This window comes from Pongo pygmaeus, chromosome 3, assembly GCF_028885625.2.
Source record: "Pongo pygmaeus isolate AG05252 chromosome 3, NHGRI_mPonPyg2-v2.0_pri, whole genome shotgun sequence".
Classification (NCBI taxonomy): Eukaryota; Metazoa; Chordata; class Mammalia; order Primates; family Hominidae; genus Pongo; species Pongo pygmaeus.
In genome coordinates, this window is record NC_072376.2 from 88,318,070 (window position 1) to 88,339,032 (window position 20,963).

Below are 20,963 nucleotides of genomic sequence, written 5' to 3' on the forward strand. Positions count from 1 at the left end.
CATGTGCCACCATGCCCAGCTAATTTTTTGTACTTTTAGTAGAGACAGGGTTTCACCATGTTGGCCAGGCTGGCCTTGAACTCCTGACCTGAAGTGATCCACCTGCCTCAGCCTCCCAAAGTGCTGGGATTATAGGTGTGAGCCACTGCGCCCAGAGATTTATCTTTATCCCAGTATCATATATTGATCACTATAGCTATATAATAAACCTCAAAACCAGGTAGTGTTCATCGTATTCTTTTCTTGCAAAGTTGTTTTGGTGATTATATGTTCTTTATGCTTCCATGTGAATTTTAGAACCACCTTGTCAATTTCTACAATTTCTGCTTGGATTTTGATTAAGCTTGCCTTGCATTTATAGATCAATATGAGAAGAGTTTAAAAAAAAATACTTTTCCAACTCATGAACACAGCATAAAATGTCCATTTATTTAGGTCTTAATTTCTGTCAGCTGTATCCAAATAGTGTTCCGTGTATAAGTCTTTTCCATCTTTTGTCAGATTTACCTTTAAGTGTTGTATGTGTGAAAAGTATTTCACCTTCAGTTTTGAAAGCTATTTTCACTGGGTATAGAATTCTAGATTGAGCTTTTTTTTTTTTCTTTTAGTAGTTTACAAATTTACTGTTCCCCTGTTGTTTTACTTAAATTGCTTCTGAAAAAAATATCTATTGTGCTCCTCATTTCTGTTCCTCTTTATTTAGCTCCCCTTCTCCCCACCGGCTGCTTTTAAGACTTTGTGTTTATCATACTTATTTGGACCAATTTGATTATGATGTAACTTAGTGTCATTTTTTTCATGTATCTTGTGCTTGGAGTTCATTGAACTTTATGGATTTGTAGGTTCATAGTTTTTATCACATTTGGAAAGTTGTGACTACTGTTTGTACAAATATTTTTTCACCCCTCTCTTCTTCCTTTAGGGATTCTGTTTATATGTATATTAAACTGCTTGAGGTTGTCCCCAGCTCAGTGAAACTCTAATGTTTCTTGTTATTAGTATTTTTCTGTTTCATTTTTAGATGTTTTCTATTGTTTTGTATATTTCAGTACTTCATTGCTGCCATAACAAATTACCACAAATTTAATGGTTTAAAACAACACATCTAGATTTATTATCATACAATTCTGTATTTCAGAAGCCTGACGTAAGTCTTGCTGAGCTGAAATTAAGGTGGTGGTAGGGCTGCATTCCTTCCCGGGAGCTTAGGCAAGAATCTGTTTTCTTGCTTTTTCCAGCTTCCAGGGGTTACCTGCATTCCTTGGTTTGTGGCCTCCTTCATCCATCTTCAGTCAGAAACAGCATGTTGATGGCCAGGTGTGGTGGCTTATGCCTGTAATCTCAGCACTTTGGGATGCTGAGGCAGGAGGATCACTTGGGCTCAGGAGTTTGAGACCAGCCTGGGCAACATAGCAAGACCCTGTCTCTACAAAAAATAAAATAAAAAAAGTATACGGGCATGGTGGCATGCATCTGTGGTTCCAGCTGCCTGTGGTGGGCCGAGATGGGAGGATTGCTTGAGCCCAAGAGTTGATGTTGCAGTGAGCCATGACCACATCACTGTGCACTCCAGCCTAAGTGACAGAGGGAGACCCTGAGACCCCATCTCAAAAAAGAAAGAAACAGCATGTTGAGTCCTCTGCACCTCGCATCTCTCTGATCCTCTCTTCTACTTTTTGTTTTTTCCACTTTTAAGAATTTACGTTATTAGATTGAGCTCACCTGGAAAAGCCAAGATAATTGCCCCACCTGAAGGCCAGCTAATTAGCAATATTATTTGCATCTGCAACCGTAGTTCTCTTTTGCCATATAAAATAACATATTCACAGGTTCTGGGGATAGGATGTAGACCTCTTTAAGAAGGGTATTATTCTGCATACCACAATATGTCAAGTTTGCTAATCTTTTTTTCTGCAGTGTCTAGTTTGTCAGTAATTCTATCTAGTGTATTTTTCATCTCAGAATTTTTGTCTCTAGAAATTCAATTTGGGTCTTTTTATATCTTCCACGTCTCTACTTAACACCTGTTAGTAGTACTGACACGCTACTGAATATATCCCCCCCAAAATTCATATGTTGAAGCCCTAATCCTCACTGTGATGGTATGTGGAGGTAGGGCCTTTAAGAAGTAATTAGGTTTAGATTAGGTCATGAGGGTTGGGAGTACCCATGATGGGGCTAGTGTCCTTATAAGAAGAGGAAAGGAGACCATAGCTTTGTTCTTTCTCTGACATATGAGGATATAGTGAGAAGGTGGCTATCTGCAAGCCAAGAAGAAAGCCTTTACCAGAAATTGAATCTGCCAGTACCTTGCTCTTGGATTTCCCAGCTCTGAAATTATGAGAAATAAAAATCTGTTGTTTAAGCCATCCAGTCTGTGGTATTTTGTGTGGCAGCTGGAGGTAAGACAACACCTTTAATCTATTTTTTGGACACATGGAATACAGTTGTAATGACTACTTTAATTTACTTTTCTGATAATACTAACATTTGTGTCAGCTCTGGGTTAGTTTCGTTAGATTGAGTTCTCTTATCATGATGAACTGTATTTTCCTGTTTCTTTGCTGGTAGTTTTTGATTGGGTGCCAGATGTTGTGAATTTTACCTTGTTGTGTGCATGGTAATTTTATTTTCTTGAGCTTTGTTCTGGTACATAGTTAATTTACTTTAGAACAGTTTGATTGTTTTGGGGCTTATTCTTCAGATTTTCTAGGCAGAACCAGAGACACTTTCATCTAGGGCTCATTATTTCTCACTGCTGAGGCTGTACCCTTCTCCATACTCTACCTAATGCCTGTGAATTATAAGGTTTTCCAGCCTGGTTGATGGGAATAGACACTACTCTTGACCTTGTGGGTTCTTTCTCTGGCCTTCGGTAGTTTTCTCACACGTATAATCTGATCAGCACTCCACTGAATACTTGAGGGAAACCCTTTGCAGATCTCTAGGGTTCTCTGTTTGTGCCACTCCCTTGTCTCTGGTACTCTGTCTATAAAAATTGAATTATCTTGGTATATTCTTTCTGGAAAAATTTTAAACTACTTAAGGGTTGGTAAGTTAAATTTTTCTAGGAATTTGTCCATTTGCCTTTGTATTTTAAATTAGTAGGCATAAAGCTGTTCATAATATTTTCATATCTTTTTACATCTGCTGAATCTGTTGTTAGGTTTCCTTTTTCATTCGTTATATATTTATGCCTCTCCTTTTATTTCTGGACCAATTCTCTTATCCATTTTTAACCCTGCTATTTCTTTAGAAACTCAAAATAGTTTAATTACTGCTATTGAAAATGCTAAGCAGAAGATTAAATCTAGAGTTTAAATAGGGAGGAGAAATGCAATCTTAACAAAATGACTCTGTGTTAAACATTAAAGAGGCCAGTACAGTGGCTCACGCTTGTAATCCCAGCACTTTAGGAGGATGAGGCAGGTGGATCATCTGAGGTCAGGAGTTCAAGACCAGCCTCGCCAACATGGTAAAACCGTGCCTCTATTAAAAATACAAAAATTAGCTGGGCGTGGTGGTGGGTGCCTGTAATTTCAGCTACTTAGGAGGCTGAGGCAGGAGAATTGCTTGAACCCAGGAGGCGGAGGTTGCAGTGAGCCGAGATCACGCCACTGCACTCCAGCCTGGGTGACAGAGCGAGACTCCATCTAAAAAAGAAAAAATAATAATAAATAAATATACCCATTCTTTTCTATGCAGGAGGCCTTCAAAAATTTTGTGCATAAAAATCACTTGGAGTGCTTATTTAAAATGCAGATCACAAGGCATCCCCCTCTAGAAAGTATGTAGCAATAATAGTCCTGGCTATGGTCCTGGAATTTGCCTTTTTAATAAGCACCCCGGTGATTCTGAAGTATGTGGCTGGAAAACTACACTTTGAGAAACATGCTCTAACTTGTGCTACAGACAAAAGACAAAGCCTTTTAAAATCCCCCTGGTGCCTGGTCCCCAGGCTGCATCTTTCAACTTACATCCACAATTCCCCTCACCTTCACCTTACCTTCAAATATGCCCTCTGGATGAGGCTTGTACTCACTCATCTCCTGCTGAGACAACATTTTTTTTTTTTTTTTTTTTTTTGAAACAGAGTTTTGCTCTTGTCGCCCAGGCTGGAGTGCAATGGTGCCATCTTGGCTCACTGCAACCTCTGCCTCCCGTGTTCAAGTGATTCTCCGGCCTCAGCCTCCCAAGTAGCTGGGATTATAGGCACGCACCACCACGCTGGACTAATTTTTGTATTTTTAGTGGAGACGGAGTTTCACCATGTTGGCCAGGCTGGTCTCTAACTCCTGACCTCAGGTGATTCACCCGCCTTGGTCTCCCAAAGTGCTGAGATTACAGGTGTGAGCCACCACACCCTGAGACAACATTTTGTAATAATCTCTAGAACCAATTTTTAAATTTCTAGTCTAGTCAAATGCCTGAGTTTAGCCTCAGGGCACTGTCCAGATTCTAACGTATCTGTTATTTCCTGGACCAGTAGAAAGTGGACCAAATCACCTGGGTTTTTGGTTCAGACACTCACAACAAATGGAGCAGGACTTGAGAGCAGATTATAGAAGTATATATCTTTTTTAGGAGCCAGGCCTCTCTAGGGATTCTCCTATTGTAGGTAAAGAGGCTCCTCTTCAGGTAGCTGAACTTCCAGATTAGATTAGTGTGTTCATCAGGTATGAAGTAGAGACCACGAGGCATCTGGACCTTTGTTGTGCATTCTGGTAGGCCTTCCATATGGCTCATACTGCACCAAATCTGTACGCTTTCTCACTAACCTTCTTACCTCACTGCTGTTGGCTGCTAGATTACCTTTTCTGTCAAGTCTCAGGGGAATCACTGCAGCGCTGACAACTTTTTCTAGGGCATCACCAGTGAGAGCATCTAGGGCCTTTCAAAAAGTACTGTCAGATGCCACGTTCTGTTCTCCAAATATTGTGGATTTCCTCATATACAAATGAATATTCTGGGGCATACCAACCCGTTTTCTTTATATGAATGCGAAGGATCTTTGTTCAAATATTAAAGGATGTTGAAGGTCTGATTGAGATTCTTTTTCTTCAAAGGATAGGAATTGTTGTAGTAGAGGGATAGGTTTGCTGTTGAGGATGTTTAGTATCTGAAGAGAGGATTAATTGGACAGGTAAATTTTCTCCTAAATTTTGCAGACTAATTATAGAATAGAATGATAAGGTATTAGCCCTGGATGGGTCCTTGAAAGTCATTTGAAGCAGTCTCCTAGTAAAAGATACAGATAAGAAAACTGAATTCCAGAAAGCTTAGGTGTTTTGTCAAAGGTCATATGGCTGTTTGGTGGCTGTACTATAAATACTAAAATATACTTGTTCTGCAATTTTTTTAAATAATTGAGATAGGGTCTCACTCTGTCGCCCAGGCTGGAGTGTAGTAGTGTGATCACAGCTCACTGCAGCTTCAACGTCCTGGGCTCAAGGGAGCCTCCCACCTGGCCCTCCTGAGTAGCTGGGACTACAGGTGTGTGCCACCATGCCTAGCTAATTTTTTAAAAAAAAATTTTGTAGAAATGGGGTCTCCTTATGTTGCCCAGGCTGGTCTCGAACTCCTGGGCTGAAGCGATCCTCCCGCATCAGCCTTTCGAAATGCTGGGGTTACAGGCATGAGCCACCATGCCCAGCCTGCAATTTTCATGTTACTAATTATGAGTCTGATAAACCAGGAGCTGACAGATTAGGTTACCAATAGCCATAGATTAATTGAAATATTTACTAGGGTAGATTATGTCTAACTAATAAAGCTTTATCTTTGTGTTTCAGGACTAAAAACCGAAAACTGTATTGAGAACCTAGGTAAGATACGCTTTAAAGTCTTATCCCTATAATAGGAATTTTATCAGTTACTTCTCATAGGTATGGGTCAGAGCCACCTCACCACTGTATTGTCATTCTGTCAAACATCATTTTCTCAAGGCTAAATTGTGCTACTGCTAGTACCTTTTCAGGTGGAGAGCCTAGGAGCCTTTGCTGCCAGTCCCCACTGCCACCCTCATCCCCACCCCCAGACTTGCCTGCGGCTCTTCTCTCAGACACTGCATTGGCCTGGGCATGAAGGGAACACGCCACTGTCATCTGAGCCTGACCTTACAGGAGGTTAAGGCCTCCTTAATTCCCCTACATCTTCAGCCATTTCCCACTTGACTCCCATGCAAAGAGCTAGCTCCTATTCCTATATTTTGTTATCTTAGGAACTAACATTTGGGAGACCGATGAAGGAATGGCATGAATATAGGTCAAGGAAGGAGGAGAACGGGATGACAGAAGGGTAATGCGGTCAATTTTAACTTCCTCGGGGAAAAATAAGAGGATGTGACCAAAAAAAAATCTCTTAGAGGACTATGGGAAAGATTTGGGAAGGCAGACAGAAAATTCTAAGACTATTAAGGAACAGCATTATCAAATAGGTCTAATAAATTTGAATTAAAGATACCAAAAAATGCCTTTGGATTAAGACACGCTCTGGGTGGATCCTTTTGAAGATTTCCTCATTAAAAACTTTAAAAACATACCAAAGGTATCAGAAGAGAGAGAAAAAAAGTTCAAAAACAAGGGTCTGTTTCTAGCTGTATTCCTGGCTAGCTTTCCTGTGAATTTTTTTTTTCATGTAACTTAAATGAATCTACATCTGGAGGCTGAGGAGGGTGGATTGCTTGAGGTCAGGAGTTTGAGACCAGCCTGGGCAACATGTGAAACTGGCTCTACTAAAAATACAAAAATTAGCCAGATGTGGTGGCAGGCGCCTGTAATCCTAGCTACTTGGGCGGCTGAAGCAGAATTGCTTGAACCTGGGAGGGAGAGGTTGCAGTGAACCGGGATCATGCCACTGCACTCCAGCCTGGGCGACAAAGCAAGACTCTGTCTCAAAAAAAAAAAAAAAGTGAATCCACATCCATTTGTCTTTTAATTGAAATTTTATATCTCTTATAGTAACCATATTTTTATGTTTCTTAAATAGAAGCCAACTCAATCTTTATTATTAATGAACATTTAAAAATAGACTGAACCTGACATTCACATCTGAGCATAGTACCATGTGATGAAAACATGTCTGTATTTCAGAATATTTTCAACCCATCTATGTCTACAACCCTGGTGAGTATGCTCTAATTTTTAAAAATAATCTTGGTTGGGCATGGTGGCTCACGCCTGTAATCCCAGCACTTTGGAAGGCCGAGGTGAGTGGATCACTTGAGCCTAGGAGTTTGAGACCAGCCTGGGCAACATGGCAGAACCCCATCTCTACAAAATATACAAAACTTAGCCAGGCATGGTGGTGTGCACCTGTAGTCCCAGCTACTTGGGAGGCTGAGGCGGGAGGATCACTTCAGTCTGGGAGGCAGAGGTTGCAGTGAGCCAAGATTGCACCCACTGTATTCCAGCCTGGGTGACAGGGTGAAACTCTCTCCAAAGTTAATAATAATAATCCTTACCTGGATGTTTAATAGCTCTTTCTTGTTTAGCAAATGTATTTCTTAGCTGAAAAAAATTTGCAGATATAAAGCAGTGACTTGGCCTATATGAGAGGAAAAAAATAAAGAACCTATTTTAGGGAAATATACCTTCCTCAAATGAGAGAATTGGCTTTGTGGAGATCTGAACAATATGGAAACTTTCTGGGGAATACGGGTGGTGAGAATGAAGAGCTGGAGTCATTCTTGACCAGTTCTGGGGGCTTCTTAGGTATAGCTCTGTATTCAGTCATTAAAATGAACCTGTGTGACTCCAAATACTCAGACGAAAATACAAAACTCAGCATATTTGGATCTCTCAAATATGCGGATGCTTGATGTTTAATATGATTTAACTAAAATATGTAGGTGATTAGATGCTCTTAAAGTTTCCACTTAAGGATATATGGCCCAAATCCTTTCTTTGCATGTAAGTTCCTTATCATGTGTTTGGCTCATATGGCTACAATAAATTTTTCTTTGTTGAAAAGAGAAGAGGTTCCAGCCTTTTTAAAACATGCAATTTATTTCATGTTTGGGAAGATACTTCCTGTCCTGATAGAAGTGAAGCACTTTACGCCTTGAGGACTTGTTTAGCAGCCCTTCTTTTTATTGTTCCATTGCAGTCACAGGTTCTACTGATCACTTCCCAGGGACTTTAGCTGATTCTTCAACATAGACATTTTCTCGGCTCCTTGAGATCCCTGGTAGACAAGCTATTTGTAATGACTTTTCTTAATAGTGGGGGCAGAGAATGTTCCAGCTCATTAGCCAAGGTACATTTAGACTCTGACCGACAACTTAAGTTTAGTAGCGTAGTTTCCTGGACATATCAAATGGTTCTTTATAGTCATATTTCCTGAAAATGATTTTGCTGTAGCAATAGTAACTGCCAGTTCTTTTGTTCCATCGTTAAAATGGATGAACTTCTTTTTTGTGACTCAGGTGAGAAAAACCAGAAGCTTGAAGACCATAGTAAGACATTTTTATAAATTCTGGGGGTTTGGCCAGGTGTGGTGGCTCATGCCTGTAATCTCAGCACTTTGGGAGGCCGAGGTGGGCAGATCACGAGGTCAGGAGATTGAGACCATCCTGGCCAACATAGTGAAACCCCATCTCTACTAAAAATACAAAAATTAGCCGGGCGTGGTGGCGCATGCCTGTACTGTAGTCCCAGCTACTCGGGAGGCTGAGGCAGGAGAATCCCTTGAACCAGGGAGTTGGAGGTTGCAGTGAGCTGAGATCGTGCCACAGCACTGTAGCCTGGCAACAGAGCGAGGCTCCATCTCAAAAAAAAAAAAAAAATTCTGGGGGCTTACATTTTGCAAGATACCTCCCTTTACAGGTGGGAATATTTTCATATTTCTTGCAAATAATTTTGCTGTAGCTGTAGTAACTGCCAATTCTTTTGTTCCTTCATTAAAACTGATGAGCTTCTTTTTGTGACTCAGGTAAGAAAAACCGGAAGCTTGAAGACCATGGTAAGACATTTTTTATAAATTCTGGGGGCTTACATTTTACAAGATACCTCCCTTTACAGGTGGGAATATTTTCATATTTACGAAAATAATTTTGCTGTAGCTATAGTAACTGCCAATTCTTTTGTTCCATTGTTAAAACTGATAAGCTTCTTTTTGTAACTCAGGTGAGAAAAAACAGAAGCTTGAAGACTATGGTAAGACATTTATATAAATTCTGGGGGCTTACATTTTGCAATATATCTCCCTTTACATGTGGGAACTGGGAAGAATGTCGTGGTAAGAAAAGTGGGAGGAAAGCAGAGCTCACCTTAGCTTACTGGTTTGGTATATTAGAGACTCTCCTGGGTTTCAGGTAGAATTCTTTAGAAAAATGACATAGCAGCTCTGTTTCTCCTGTCTAACAATCTTTAGGTCATCCCACCAAATAGAGGAAGGTGTGACTAATTATTCCCCACATTCTTGTGACCTCTAGGGTATTGGGCAGGGCATAACAAATAGTGTTGTTTTTTCTAAGTTAAAATGACTATTCTTTGTATTTATTTCTGTCTCCAGCAATCTGATTAATATATGCCATTAGCTATATCCATTTGATTATTTAGTACATTCCGAAGTATAACTCATCCTCAAGTATTTGTTTTTGTTTTATTTTTAATATTGCTTAAACGGCCAGGCGGGGTGGCTCACGCCTGTAATCCCAGCACTTTGGGGGGCCAAAGCGGGCAGATCACGAGATCAGCCTGGCCAACACAGTGAAACCCCGTCTCCACTAAAAATACAAAAATTAGCCAGGCATGGCGGCGCACATCTGTAGTCCCAACTGCTTGGGGGGCTGAGGCAGGAGAATCACTCGAACCTGGGAGGTGGAGGTTGCAGTGAGCCGAGATCACGCCACTGCACTCCAGCCTGGGTGACAGAGCGAGACTCCATCTTGGAAAAAAAAAATTACTCAGATGTCCTCAAGGGTACCGGGACAGGAACAGTCTCATAAATTACTGGTGAGATTATAAATTGGAACTATTTTGGAGAGCAATTTAGTAGTATGTATTACTAGTCTTAAAAATATTTGTACCTTTTGACTCGGTTATAACACTTTTGGATATTTGTCCCAAGGAAATTAGAGATGAACACAAAGATTTGTGTACAAAAATGCTTATCACCGTGTTAAGGTAGTGTCAAAAGACAAAATTACAACAAATTTAAAGAGATCAATTGGCTTTATTTGAGATTCTAGAATTGGGCAACACTTTATTCCATAGAATGTGTCCATTGAGCTGAGCACAGAAGTTTGGCTTTAAAGACAGAGAAGAGCCAAAGAAAGTGGAAGCAAAAAACAGAGTATATTAGTTACTTTTAGACAGAACAGTAGAAAAATAACTGATTAGTTAACATCAGTTTATTTCAGGCTACCTTTTTTGTATGTAAGGATTGAAGCAGCGGGAAATTCATTTATCAAGCTGATTGAAAATTTTAAAATGGCCAGTTTGGGAAATTCTGTTATTTCTTTCTCCTGATTTCTTAGAAGGTCAGACAACTTAGTTTAGGTGATGTGGAACTTTAGCATGGCTGACTCCGTTTCGATTTTTAGTCTGGTCTGTTGAGGCCTTCTGCAGAAACTTAGTCTGAAGCAATGGCCTCCTATAATTTTTATTTGACAGTAGCAAAAATTTAGAAACAGCCTCAGTGTCCAACCGTTGGATATTGTTAAATAAAATACTATCTATATTATGAAACACTAAGCAACTTAAAAATCATGTTTTTGAAACCATCTAAAGATAGAAGAAAGTACTCTTAATACAATGGTAAATAATTGGATATAAAACTGCATATAGAGTATAATATTAACTTTTAAAAATGTATATGCATATATATGTATGCATAGTAAAATGATTGAAATACACCAAAAATGTTAAGAATGAGTAGAGTATTTCCGAGATCTGCAGTTTTAAGAGAACTTTAATTTTTAATAATTTTCTGTATTTTTCCAAATTATCTATAACGTATTATATAATTAGGAAGCATATTTTATATATTACATATAATGCCAATTTTGGGTCAAGGTCTTTGGGTTGAATTTTGAATTTTTAAAAAATGAACAACAGGTGCTTAACCTAGGAGAGATTCTGGGTCACTAGCCTTAGTTCTTATCATCAGTTAGGCTCCAGTGGGTTAAATCTCTTCTTTTTGTTACCTTGTCTTCTGCCATTTCTCAAAGCATTCTGAGTTTTCTACTACAGAAGTCAAGTATAAGGTCAAATTAATTTTCAAGCTGATTGCATTTTTTTACTAAATAGTTCTTATTCTCATCCTTAGGAATAAAAAGCCAGAGGCTCACTGTTTCACCTGGTAAATAATCTATTTACTGAGACTAGCTACATGGTTAGGAGACAATAAGGATTCCTAGGATTAAGAACATTGTGAAAAGCCAGCACAGTGGCTCACACCTATAATCCCAGCTCTTTGGGAGGTGTAGGCAGGAGAATCATAGTGAGTTATGATAGTCATTGTACCCCACCACAGCCTGGGTGACACAGCGAGACCCTGTCTCTCAAAAAAGAAAAAAAATATTACGGAGCCTGGAGAGTTTGAGGAATGAGTTAGACAAGAACAAAGGGACTTCATTTATTGAGTACCTTTTTTCGCTCCATGCAGTGTACCAAGCACTTTTATGCAGTCTTTCTTTAAACTTCACTAACTACAAACCTAAGAGGTAAATATTTCTCTTGCAAAGTGAGAAACTGAAGTTAGGAGGGATTAAGTAGTCTGCCCAAAGTCACAGAGCTAATAACTATAATTACGGTAGAGCTAAACCAAGCAGAAACGTAAAGCCAGTACTGTTTCATCCAAAAACTGATATATTGGGACTGCCTTCTGAAGATAAAGTTGGAAAGACAAGGGTTAGATCGTGGAAGTTCTTGAAGTCCAGGCTAAGGAGTTTGGACTCTGTCACATGGAGAATGAAGAGCCATTGAAAGGTGTTTTTGTTGTTGCTGTTTCTTTTTTCTTTCCCCCTGCCTTTTTTTTTTTTTTTTGAAAGTTGGAAATGGAGGAAGTATAGACAAAAGAAGAGTATTAACAGTATAAGATAACTGATTAATACAAACCAATATTCATTTCTGCCTTTAGATGTGAAAATCCTTGAACCCACCCAAATACCTGGTAAGACAGCTTTCTATTTACTCCCTGAGCCCAAGAATGAGTTGAGCAGGATTCCCAGGCATTTAAGAGAATACTGTCATGAGACTGTTATTCATGAATATTTCCCTTATAGCTACCTGCCAGTCATCTACAAATATTTAGCTGGGGAAGAGTAGAGAAAGTGCCTTTCTTCCTGTGCATTCATGTGCTCCTGGAGCATTGTCTCTGGGGCAGGAAAGTTAGTTCTGCCCTGGATGTGGCTGAGGGAAAGCCTCCTGGGGTCTGGATGCATCAGTCCAGCACCGTCCAGGTTCTACAGCTAAAGTTATTCAATAGAAACCTAACTTTACGCACAAGTTGACTGTTAGTCTTGGCTAACATCTCATTGCCTGTATCTCCAGGTAACAAAACATGGTATTCTCCTGGCATAACGTGCTCAGTGAAGTGCTATGGCAGAAGACTCCTCTAATCTTGGTGTGGATTTGTATAATGAGGGTTTATGAAAGCAGAACTTTCAAATAAAAAGCCAGAAACTATAGTGCATTGGGGCCTTGGGTACTTGCATCTCTTAAGCTTAGCAGACAAGAGTTTGAAAATTATACTCAGTGGAGCAAACTGTAAGTCATTGAAAACTTCCTTCTCATTTAGGAATGAAAATTCCAGAACCTTTTCCACTACCTGGTAAGCAACTGATAGGCATGCCAGAGGGGAACATGCCAGTTTGGGGAGTACAGTCACCATTAGATATGCATGGGACTTTCTATGCCTCATAATTGTCATCTATCAAATGTAGCCATTAGTAGTCACATGTACATGACAGGAATATTTGTAAGGACTATAAAACCATAGAATCTCAGGGTGCAAGCCACTGTCCAATGATTAAAACCCTTTCTCCTGAGTTCATGTAGTACTTTGAAAATATTTTTTTGCAGGTTTTGTTATTATGGGAATGATGATCTGTTAAGGAAATTAGATATTTGGCATCTTAAAAACTATATCCAGCCACACAGTGCTGAACTTCACGTAACGCTGCTGTCAATGGAAGCTGCATGCTGTATACAGAAACAGAGTTTTCTATTAGTTAAATAAAGGCTCAGAGAACATAGGCTCAGAGAAAAGGGTCCAGGACCTGTTTTATATTGACCCAAATTTCCACTGTTGTATTTATTTGGCCACAACTTTGAAGTGAACCTCTAGTGACACTGATGACACACCTCGTGTGTCTACATCTCTTCAGCTCGCTAGTCCTGAGTTTGCACAGTGCCATCATTGGGGTCTTGCTCATCTGGCTATGTGAAAGGCAGCCACTGAGCATGGTGGGAGATGAACATGAGCTGTGTAGACAGATAGACCTGGCTTCAGGAAGTCTCTGCCACTTTCCTCTGAGTAGCTGTATATAAGTTGCTTCACTTTCTATGCCCCTGCTTTCACATCTGTAAAATGAGGAAAGCTTCTGTCTTGCAGGACTGATTAAAGACCTAATGAGATAAAGTACCTAGCAAAATGAATGGTAGTAACATAGTAGTAAATGGTAGCTGCCTTTGTTAGTATCTGAAAACCTTTCTTGTTTAGGAATAAAAATGATAACAACTGAATGAAAAACCTGGTAATACGTTCTTTACTGGGGGTGGAGGCACCATGGATTCTAAGTCCTTTACCATAATCATTCAATTAGTTCAGTCTTATGGGGTCTGGGGAAAACATCTGGGCTGTACACTTTCCGATACCCCAGTCTGCAAGCCAGACAGGGAAAATGTTGAGAATTACTTTCAGTGTGAGCAGCAGGCTGCTATTAACGGTTCTCTGGGCCAAACATCAAAAAAGGCACTTGATCTTAAACTGGAACAGTTGGCTTCCAGCTGGGCCTGTCTATTCCAGAGTGAGGCAGGCTTCTCAGGGTGAAGGAATCTGTAGGCATAGAAATAGCATCATCCAAGAACTGTGAATGAGGACTGTGCAGCATGCCAATACTGGGACCAGCCATTCTGTGCTCCTCACCACACTCTGTATCGTCCAATAGGCCACTAGATTTTGCTGGGACTACAGTGTATTGTGCCCTCTCCTGGAAAGCTATGTGTAGCTTTTTAAAAGGTGATGTGAAAACAGTACACAGGAGCTCATTTAATCCAATAAGATAAATATTATTGACACTTCAGAGATGAGAACATGGAACATAAGAAGGTTAACGAATTTATAATAGGCTAGAAAGAGACACCCAGGACTCAAACTTTTCAAGCTTTGTTCACTTTGTGCTACACTTGTCTTCCAAACAGATTTAGTTATCCACTTCTATCCTGGGCACCTAGAATTGGTATTTGGCTTCAAAGCTGTTAAAATATGGTAATATCATAATATTTCAATGCTAGGCACACACTTGGTAGTACAGATGGTCTCCAAGTTACAATGGTCAGTCTGTAAGAATGAAAGAAAGAGGAAAGAAACACGAAAAGATGGCTTGCCAGTTAGGACAGATTTGTTTTAGAGAAAACAAACTTGAGAGGCGCCTTCTGGACGAGTTAGGTTAGAAGCCCACTTTTTTACAGACTAAGAGTTTTTAAGGATTTAGGGTGGGAGAGTTTATCAGAGGCTTGGACTGCTTCTGTGTCTCTTTGTTGTGCTTATCTGGGAGGGAGGGTTGTGTGTCTGTTCCCATACATCATTCTGCAGCTGCAGGCATATTCCCCAAGTCTGCTTTTAGCTTCCCTAACTTAGTGCAACTGAAGGGAAAGGAATGTGCTTATTAAGACCCACTGTTTTACTGGGGCCCATTGTATGAGGGTGAAGTTTGGGAGTTACTCAAGAGACTTTCCCCCCACCTCCCTTTGTGCCCGAGCTGTTTTATCTGTGTTTTACTGTTTGTTCCTTCTGGCTTCTTGTAGTTAGAAGAGGTGATTTCCTTGAAATGCATGAGGCTAGAAAGGGAGCTGGAATTTAAAGTGGTGGTGTTTGTCCAAGATGACGATGCTCCTGCTCTATCAGGTTCAACTTAGGATTTTTTGATTTTGCAATGGTCTGAAAGCCATACACATTCAATAAAAACCATACTTCAAGTACCCATACCATTCTCTTTTTCACTTTCTGTACAATATTCAATAGATTACATGAGACATTCAATATTTTATTATAAAATAAGCTTTATCTTAGCTGATTTTGCCCAACTGCAGGCTCATGTAAGTGTTCTGAGCACGTTTAAGGTAGGCTAGGTTAAGCCATGATGTTCTGTAGGTTGGGTGAGTTAAATGCATTTTTGACTTATAGTATTTTCAGCTTACATTGGATTTATTGAGACACAACCCCACCATAAGTCGAGAAGCATCTGTATAGCATAGTAATTCAGAGCAAATTTGAAATTAGATATTTCTAGCACCAATTACCCCTGTGATTTTATGCATGGCATTCCTCAAAACATTTCATAAATGTTTTAAGGAATATCTGTGAAATATGGATAATTATACCTGGCTAATAAGACTAAGAAGTAAAGGTGACAGTGTACATAAAGCATTTGCACAATGCATGGCACATAGTTAACACTCAATGAATAGTAGGTATTAATGTACTTGGGAATCTAAGTTCAATATGTAGAAAATACTTTTTTGTGAATAAAATTTTAACTTTTATTTTTATGTAAACACATATTGATGGGAAAAAAAATTCAAAGAGCACAGATGAGAACAAATTAAACCCTTCCCCTAACCCCACACATACCCGTAAACCTATTACCCTGCCCCTCAGACCCACTCCCAGAGATAACCAAGTTTGCTTAATTTTTAATCAGATCTTTCTTTTCTGGATAAACAGATGTACAATATTATAACTAACTCAAAAATCTCTTTATATTTTAGAAGATAAAAGTCAAGGAAATATCAACAATCCTAGTAAGAAATATCTCATTTCCTCAGTTGATAAATGCCTGCTTCTGTAATATAGAAAAAATGAGAAATTTATTTTTCCTCAATAAAGGGAACAAAGTTGCAAGGGTTTAAGGCATCTTAATAACAGAGTATAATGTCATATCCAAAAGCTTGTGTGTGCATGTGTGTGTTGTGGACAATATAGCTTTGTTTTTTCGATAATCATTTTCCGTTGTATCTAGAGTCTCAGCACAGTGATTCTTAGAACACTGTTCTTACCAGTGAACAGTGGTTCTTACCAGTCTGGAGACTGGGAGCAAAATATAAAAATAAAAAAGAAAATATATATTAAAAAAGAAAGAACAGTGGTTCTCAACCCAATTCTCCGTTTATAACAAGTATTTTATAAAGTCCTTATATTATCCAGAAAGAAGATCCATAGATGAGATGCATTTGTACCCATAAAAATCAACATCATGTCTAAAGTAGACAGATGTTTACATTTATGCAAATAAATTTGGGTTGAAGAGAAGATTGGAAGCTACTCTATACAGGAAGTATAAGAAAATGGAGTGAAAAAATAGAGTAGATACTAAATAAAAACTGATGTTAAGTTTATCAAAACTATTAAAGATACTTATACATAAAACTGCTTTAGGTTCTGAGTTTGATTATTTTAAATAGGTTTTAACTTACATGCATGTCTAGCAGTACATTTGAAAGTTGTGCAGGAAGTTGGTCAATTTTTCATGGTCCAGGACTAGAGCACTGCAGGATATCTAGCCCTCTACCTCCACTCCACTGTTAGCAATGATTTAAAAAAAAAAAAAAAAAAAAAAACTCTTGACGTCCAAACTGCCTCCTGGGGCAATACTGCCCCCCTGAGAACCACTGGTCTGTGGTAACATACAGTCATGCATTGCTTAACGATGGGGATATGTTCTGATTAATGTGTTAAGTGATTTTGTTGTTGTGCAAACATCATAGTGTGTACTTACCCAACCCTAGATGGTATACCCTGCTACACATGTAGGCTACATGGTATAGCCTACTGCTCCTAGGCTATAAACCTTTACAGCATGTTATTGTATTGAGTACTGTAGGCAGCGGTAACACAATGGTAAGTATTTGTGTATCTAAACATAGAAAAGTTATGGTAAAAATATAAAAGATAAAAAATGGTACAGGTGTATAGGGCACTTAACATGAATGGAGCTTGTAGGCCCAGAAGTTGCCCTGGGTGGTAAGTGTTGAGCGAACGTGAAGGCCTGGGACACTACTGTGTACTCCTGTGGACTTTATACATGCTATACAGAGGCTACACTAAATTCATAACAAATTTTCCTTCTTCAATAGTAAATTAACCATAGCTTAATGTAACTGTTTTACTTTATAAACTTAATTTTAATCTGACTCTTTTGTAATAACACTTAGCTTAAAACACATGTTGTACAGTAGTACAAAAATATTTTTTCTTTATATCCTATTCTATAAAGCTTTTTTATCACCTTTCTTTTTTTTTAACTTTTTAAACTTTTGTTAACAACTAAGACACAAACATTTACATTAGCCTAGGCCTATACAGGGTCAGGATCATCAATATCACTGTCTTGCACCTCCACATCTTGTTCCACTGGAAGGTCTTCAGGGGCAGTAATGTGCGTGGAACTGTCATCTCCTATGATAATGCCTTCTGGAGTAGCTCCTGAAGGACCTGCCTCAGGCTGTTTTATAGTTAATGTTTTTTAATAAGTAGGAGGAGTACAGTCTAAAATAATGATTAAAAGTATAGTAAGTACATAAAACAGTAACATAGTTGTTTATTATCAAATGTTATGCATTGTACATAATTGTATGTGCTATACAATTATACAACTGGCAGTGCAGTAGGTTTATTTACACCAGCATCACTCCAAACATGTAATATGTTACAACGGCTACGATGTTGCTAGGCAGTAGGAAATTTTCAGCCCTATTATAATTATAATCTTATGGGATGTCTGTCATACATGTGGTCTGTCATTGACGGAAACATCGTTATGCGTTGCATGACTGTACAATGCATGTGTGCATCTGCCTATCCATTTCTCTATGTGTATACATCTAACTGCATGTTTATAACTATGGCAAGTACATTGATAATATGAAGGCTTTTACACATCTTACTGGCTATTTTTCTTGGTTTTATTTATGAAATCTGAGTGGTGATCCCATTTGGATACTTCCAGTCAACGCTTCCCTGTAGTTCAAACAAAAACAGTTTAGGGCAGCATGAAAAGTTTATCCTGTGGATGGACTCCACTGCTCCTCTCCACTAGTTCAAATGAAAGGGAAAGAGTTTCTCCAGCAGTGTATGTATGGAGGGAAAAACTTTTTTTTTTATCATCTTGCAGAGATTAGTGTTTAAAAAACAATGCAGCTATAGTTAGCCCTCTGTATCCTCTGGGATTCAACCAACTGTGGATCAAAAATATTTGTGGGAAAAAATAATACAAATTAAAAAACCCATACAGTATAACAACTACTTGCATATCATTTACATTGTATTATGTATTGTAAGAAATCTAGAGATGGTATAAGGTATACAGGAGGATGTGTGTAGGTATATGCAAATACTGTGTATGCTATTTTATTTATTTATTTATGCTATTTTATATAAGGGACGTGAGCATCTGTGGATTTTGGTATCCTCAGGGGTTCTAGAACCAGTCCCCAAAGGATACTGAGTGATGACTGTATATCCAGTTATATGTTGGTGGTTATCTTGTTTGAAATAGAAGACACACAGAGTTAAACTTTACCTTGCATGTATATACAGAAAATGGAAGTAGAAAAATTGCTAAAAAAATGCTAGAGAACTTGAACAACAGAAAATCATTATATTGGCTATATAGAAATGTAAAAGCATGTGAAATCCTACATAAAACCTAGTGTAGCAGATATGATATATAGTCAACGCTTGAACAACACAGGTTTGAACTGCATGGATCCACTTATACATGGATTTTTTTTTTTAATATATCGGAAATTTTTTTGGAGATTTGCATCAATCTGAAGAAATTGCAGACAAACTGCATGGCCTAGAAATATATATATAAAAAGAAAGTATGTCATGAATGCATAAAATATATGTAGATGCTAGTCTATTTTTATCATTTACTACCATAAAACATACACAAATCTGTTGTAAAACGTTAGTATTTATCCAAATTTGTGCACACAGACCATATGTGGCACCATTCAAAATCAAAAGAAACGTAAATGTAAAGATGCGGTATTAAAACTTAACTGCATAAAATTAACTATAATACATACTGTATCATTGTAATCATTTCATGGCCACCTCCTGTTGCTATTGCAGTGAGTTCGAGTGTTTTGAGTATCCTCTTAAAACACCATGTGTTGCTAAACATCTCCAAGTAGTTCATCTCCAGTAAATTGCACGTCACAGCAAAAAGTGATCTCTCACAGTTGTCGTGTATTTTTTGTCATGTTTGGTGCAATACCAAAAACCTTGAATAACACCACAGGACTCAAAGGAAGTGCCACTAGTGATGCCGGAAGTCTCACAAGCAGAGAGAAGCCATGACATTACAAGAAAAAGTTGAATTGCTTGATATATAGATTCAGGTCTGCAGCTGCAGTTGCCAGCCATTTCAGACAGATAATTCATCTTATAAACAGATGATGTAAACTTAGGGTATTAGTAAATACAGTACAGTACTGTAAATGTGTTTTCTCTTATGATTTTAATGTTTTATCGTAAAAATACAGTTTATTTATTTGTTTGAGCTGGAGTCTCGCTGTATCACCCAGGCTGGGGTGCAGTGGTGCGATCGCTGCTCACTGCAAGCTCCACCTCCCAGGTTCACGCCATTCTCCTGCCTCAGCCTCCTGAGTAGCTGGGACTACAGGCGCCCGCCACCACGCCCGGCTAATTTTTTGTATATTTAGTAGAGACGGGGTTTCACCGTGTTAGCCAGGATGATCTCGATCTCCTGACCTCATGATGTGCCCGCCTCCACCTCCCACAGTGCTGGGATTACAGGCGTGAGCCACCGCACCCAGCCAAAATACAGTATATAATACATATAAAAAATATGTGCTAATCAATTATTTTTATCTTTTTAAAAATAGAGATGGGGTCTCACTATGTTGCCCAGGCTCAAACTCCTGGTCTCAAGCGGTCCTCCTGCCTTGGCCTCCTAAAATGCTGGAATTACAGGTGTGAGCCACCATGCCCCAACCAGAATACAGTATATAATACATATAACATATAAAATATGTTAATCTAACTATTTCTATTATCAGTAAGGCTTCCAGTTAATGGTAGGCTATTAGTAGTTAAGTTTTTGAGAATCAGGTTACATGTAGGTTTTCATTGTGTGGGGGTTGGCACCCCAGCATCCATATTAAGGGTCAACTGTATATGGAAATATAGCCTGAAATCTGTAATGAATTACACTTATTTGAAAATTGCTTTTGGCTGGAAGTATTTCAGGTAAGTTTCTACTTCAACTTTAGTGTCATTGTTTTACATATTCAGGATATATTTTATAGGTGGGTGATACTTGACATAAAAAATGATGTGTCAGTGACTGTGTATTCTTGTTAACAGCTCCAGGTCCAGTTCCTGTTCCAGGTCCCAAAAGTCATCCTTCTGCATCCTCGGGCAAACTCCTGCTTCCACAGTTTGGGATGGTCATCATTTTAATCAGTGTTTCTGCTATAAATCTCTTTGTTGCTCTGTAGGTTGATGCATTATCTTTCTTATGCTTTACTTGAAATAACTATAGGGATTCCACAGGAGATCAAAGGGAATGATGTATTTTTTACGTGTTGGCCAAAGTCACTGGATAAAATGAGAATTGCGTATTTATTATTCATTTTGCAAGTTCAGAAAGTTGGTCCAGATATATGTCACAGAACTTTTCACTTCTATACTACTCTTACAATTGAAAAAAATCCCGAAAACTGTATACTTCTGATTAAATTCAATAAAAGATTTTGATTAGA

General features: G+C 38.7%; 1 protein-coding gene across 10 annotated transcripts in view; it reads left to right on the forward strand.

Annotated features, from left to right (window-relative positions):
- Window positions 1-20,963, forward strand: part of ART3 (ADP-ribosyltransferase 3 (inactive)) — a 68,734-nt gene extending 47,771 nt beyond the window's left edge. For 3 of the 10 annotated variants that reach the window (XM_054485984.2, XM_054485987.2, XM_054485986.1), the window contains exons 4-11: window positions 5,793-5,825; window positions 7,092-7,124; window positions 8,426-8,455; window positions 8,932-8,961; window positions 9,126-9,155; window positions 12,085-12,117; window positions 20,085-20,172; window positions 20,566-20,963. In XM_054485984.2, the coding sequence (XP_054341959.1) occupies window positions 5,793-5,825; window positions 7,092-7,124; window positions 8,426-8,455; window positions 8,932-8,961; window positions 9,126-9,155; window positions 12,085-12,117; window positions 20,085-20,172; window positions 20,566-20,704 (416 nt within the window). In that variant the 3' untranslated portion in view covers window positions 20,705-20,963. Of the gene's footprint in view, window positions 1-5,792; window positions 5,826-7,091; window positions 7,125-8,425; window positions 8,456-8,931; window positions 8,962-9,125; window positions 9,156-12,084; window positions 12,118-12,744; window positions 12,778-15,938; window positions 15,972-20,084; window positions 20,173-20,565 lie in introns of all 10 variants that reach the window. The other 7 variants (XM_054485985.2, XM_054485990.2, XM_054485989.2 and 4 more) reach the window with 7 other exon arrangements.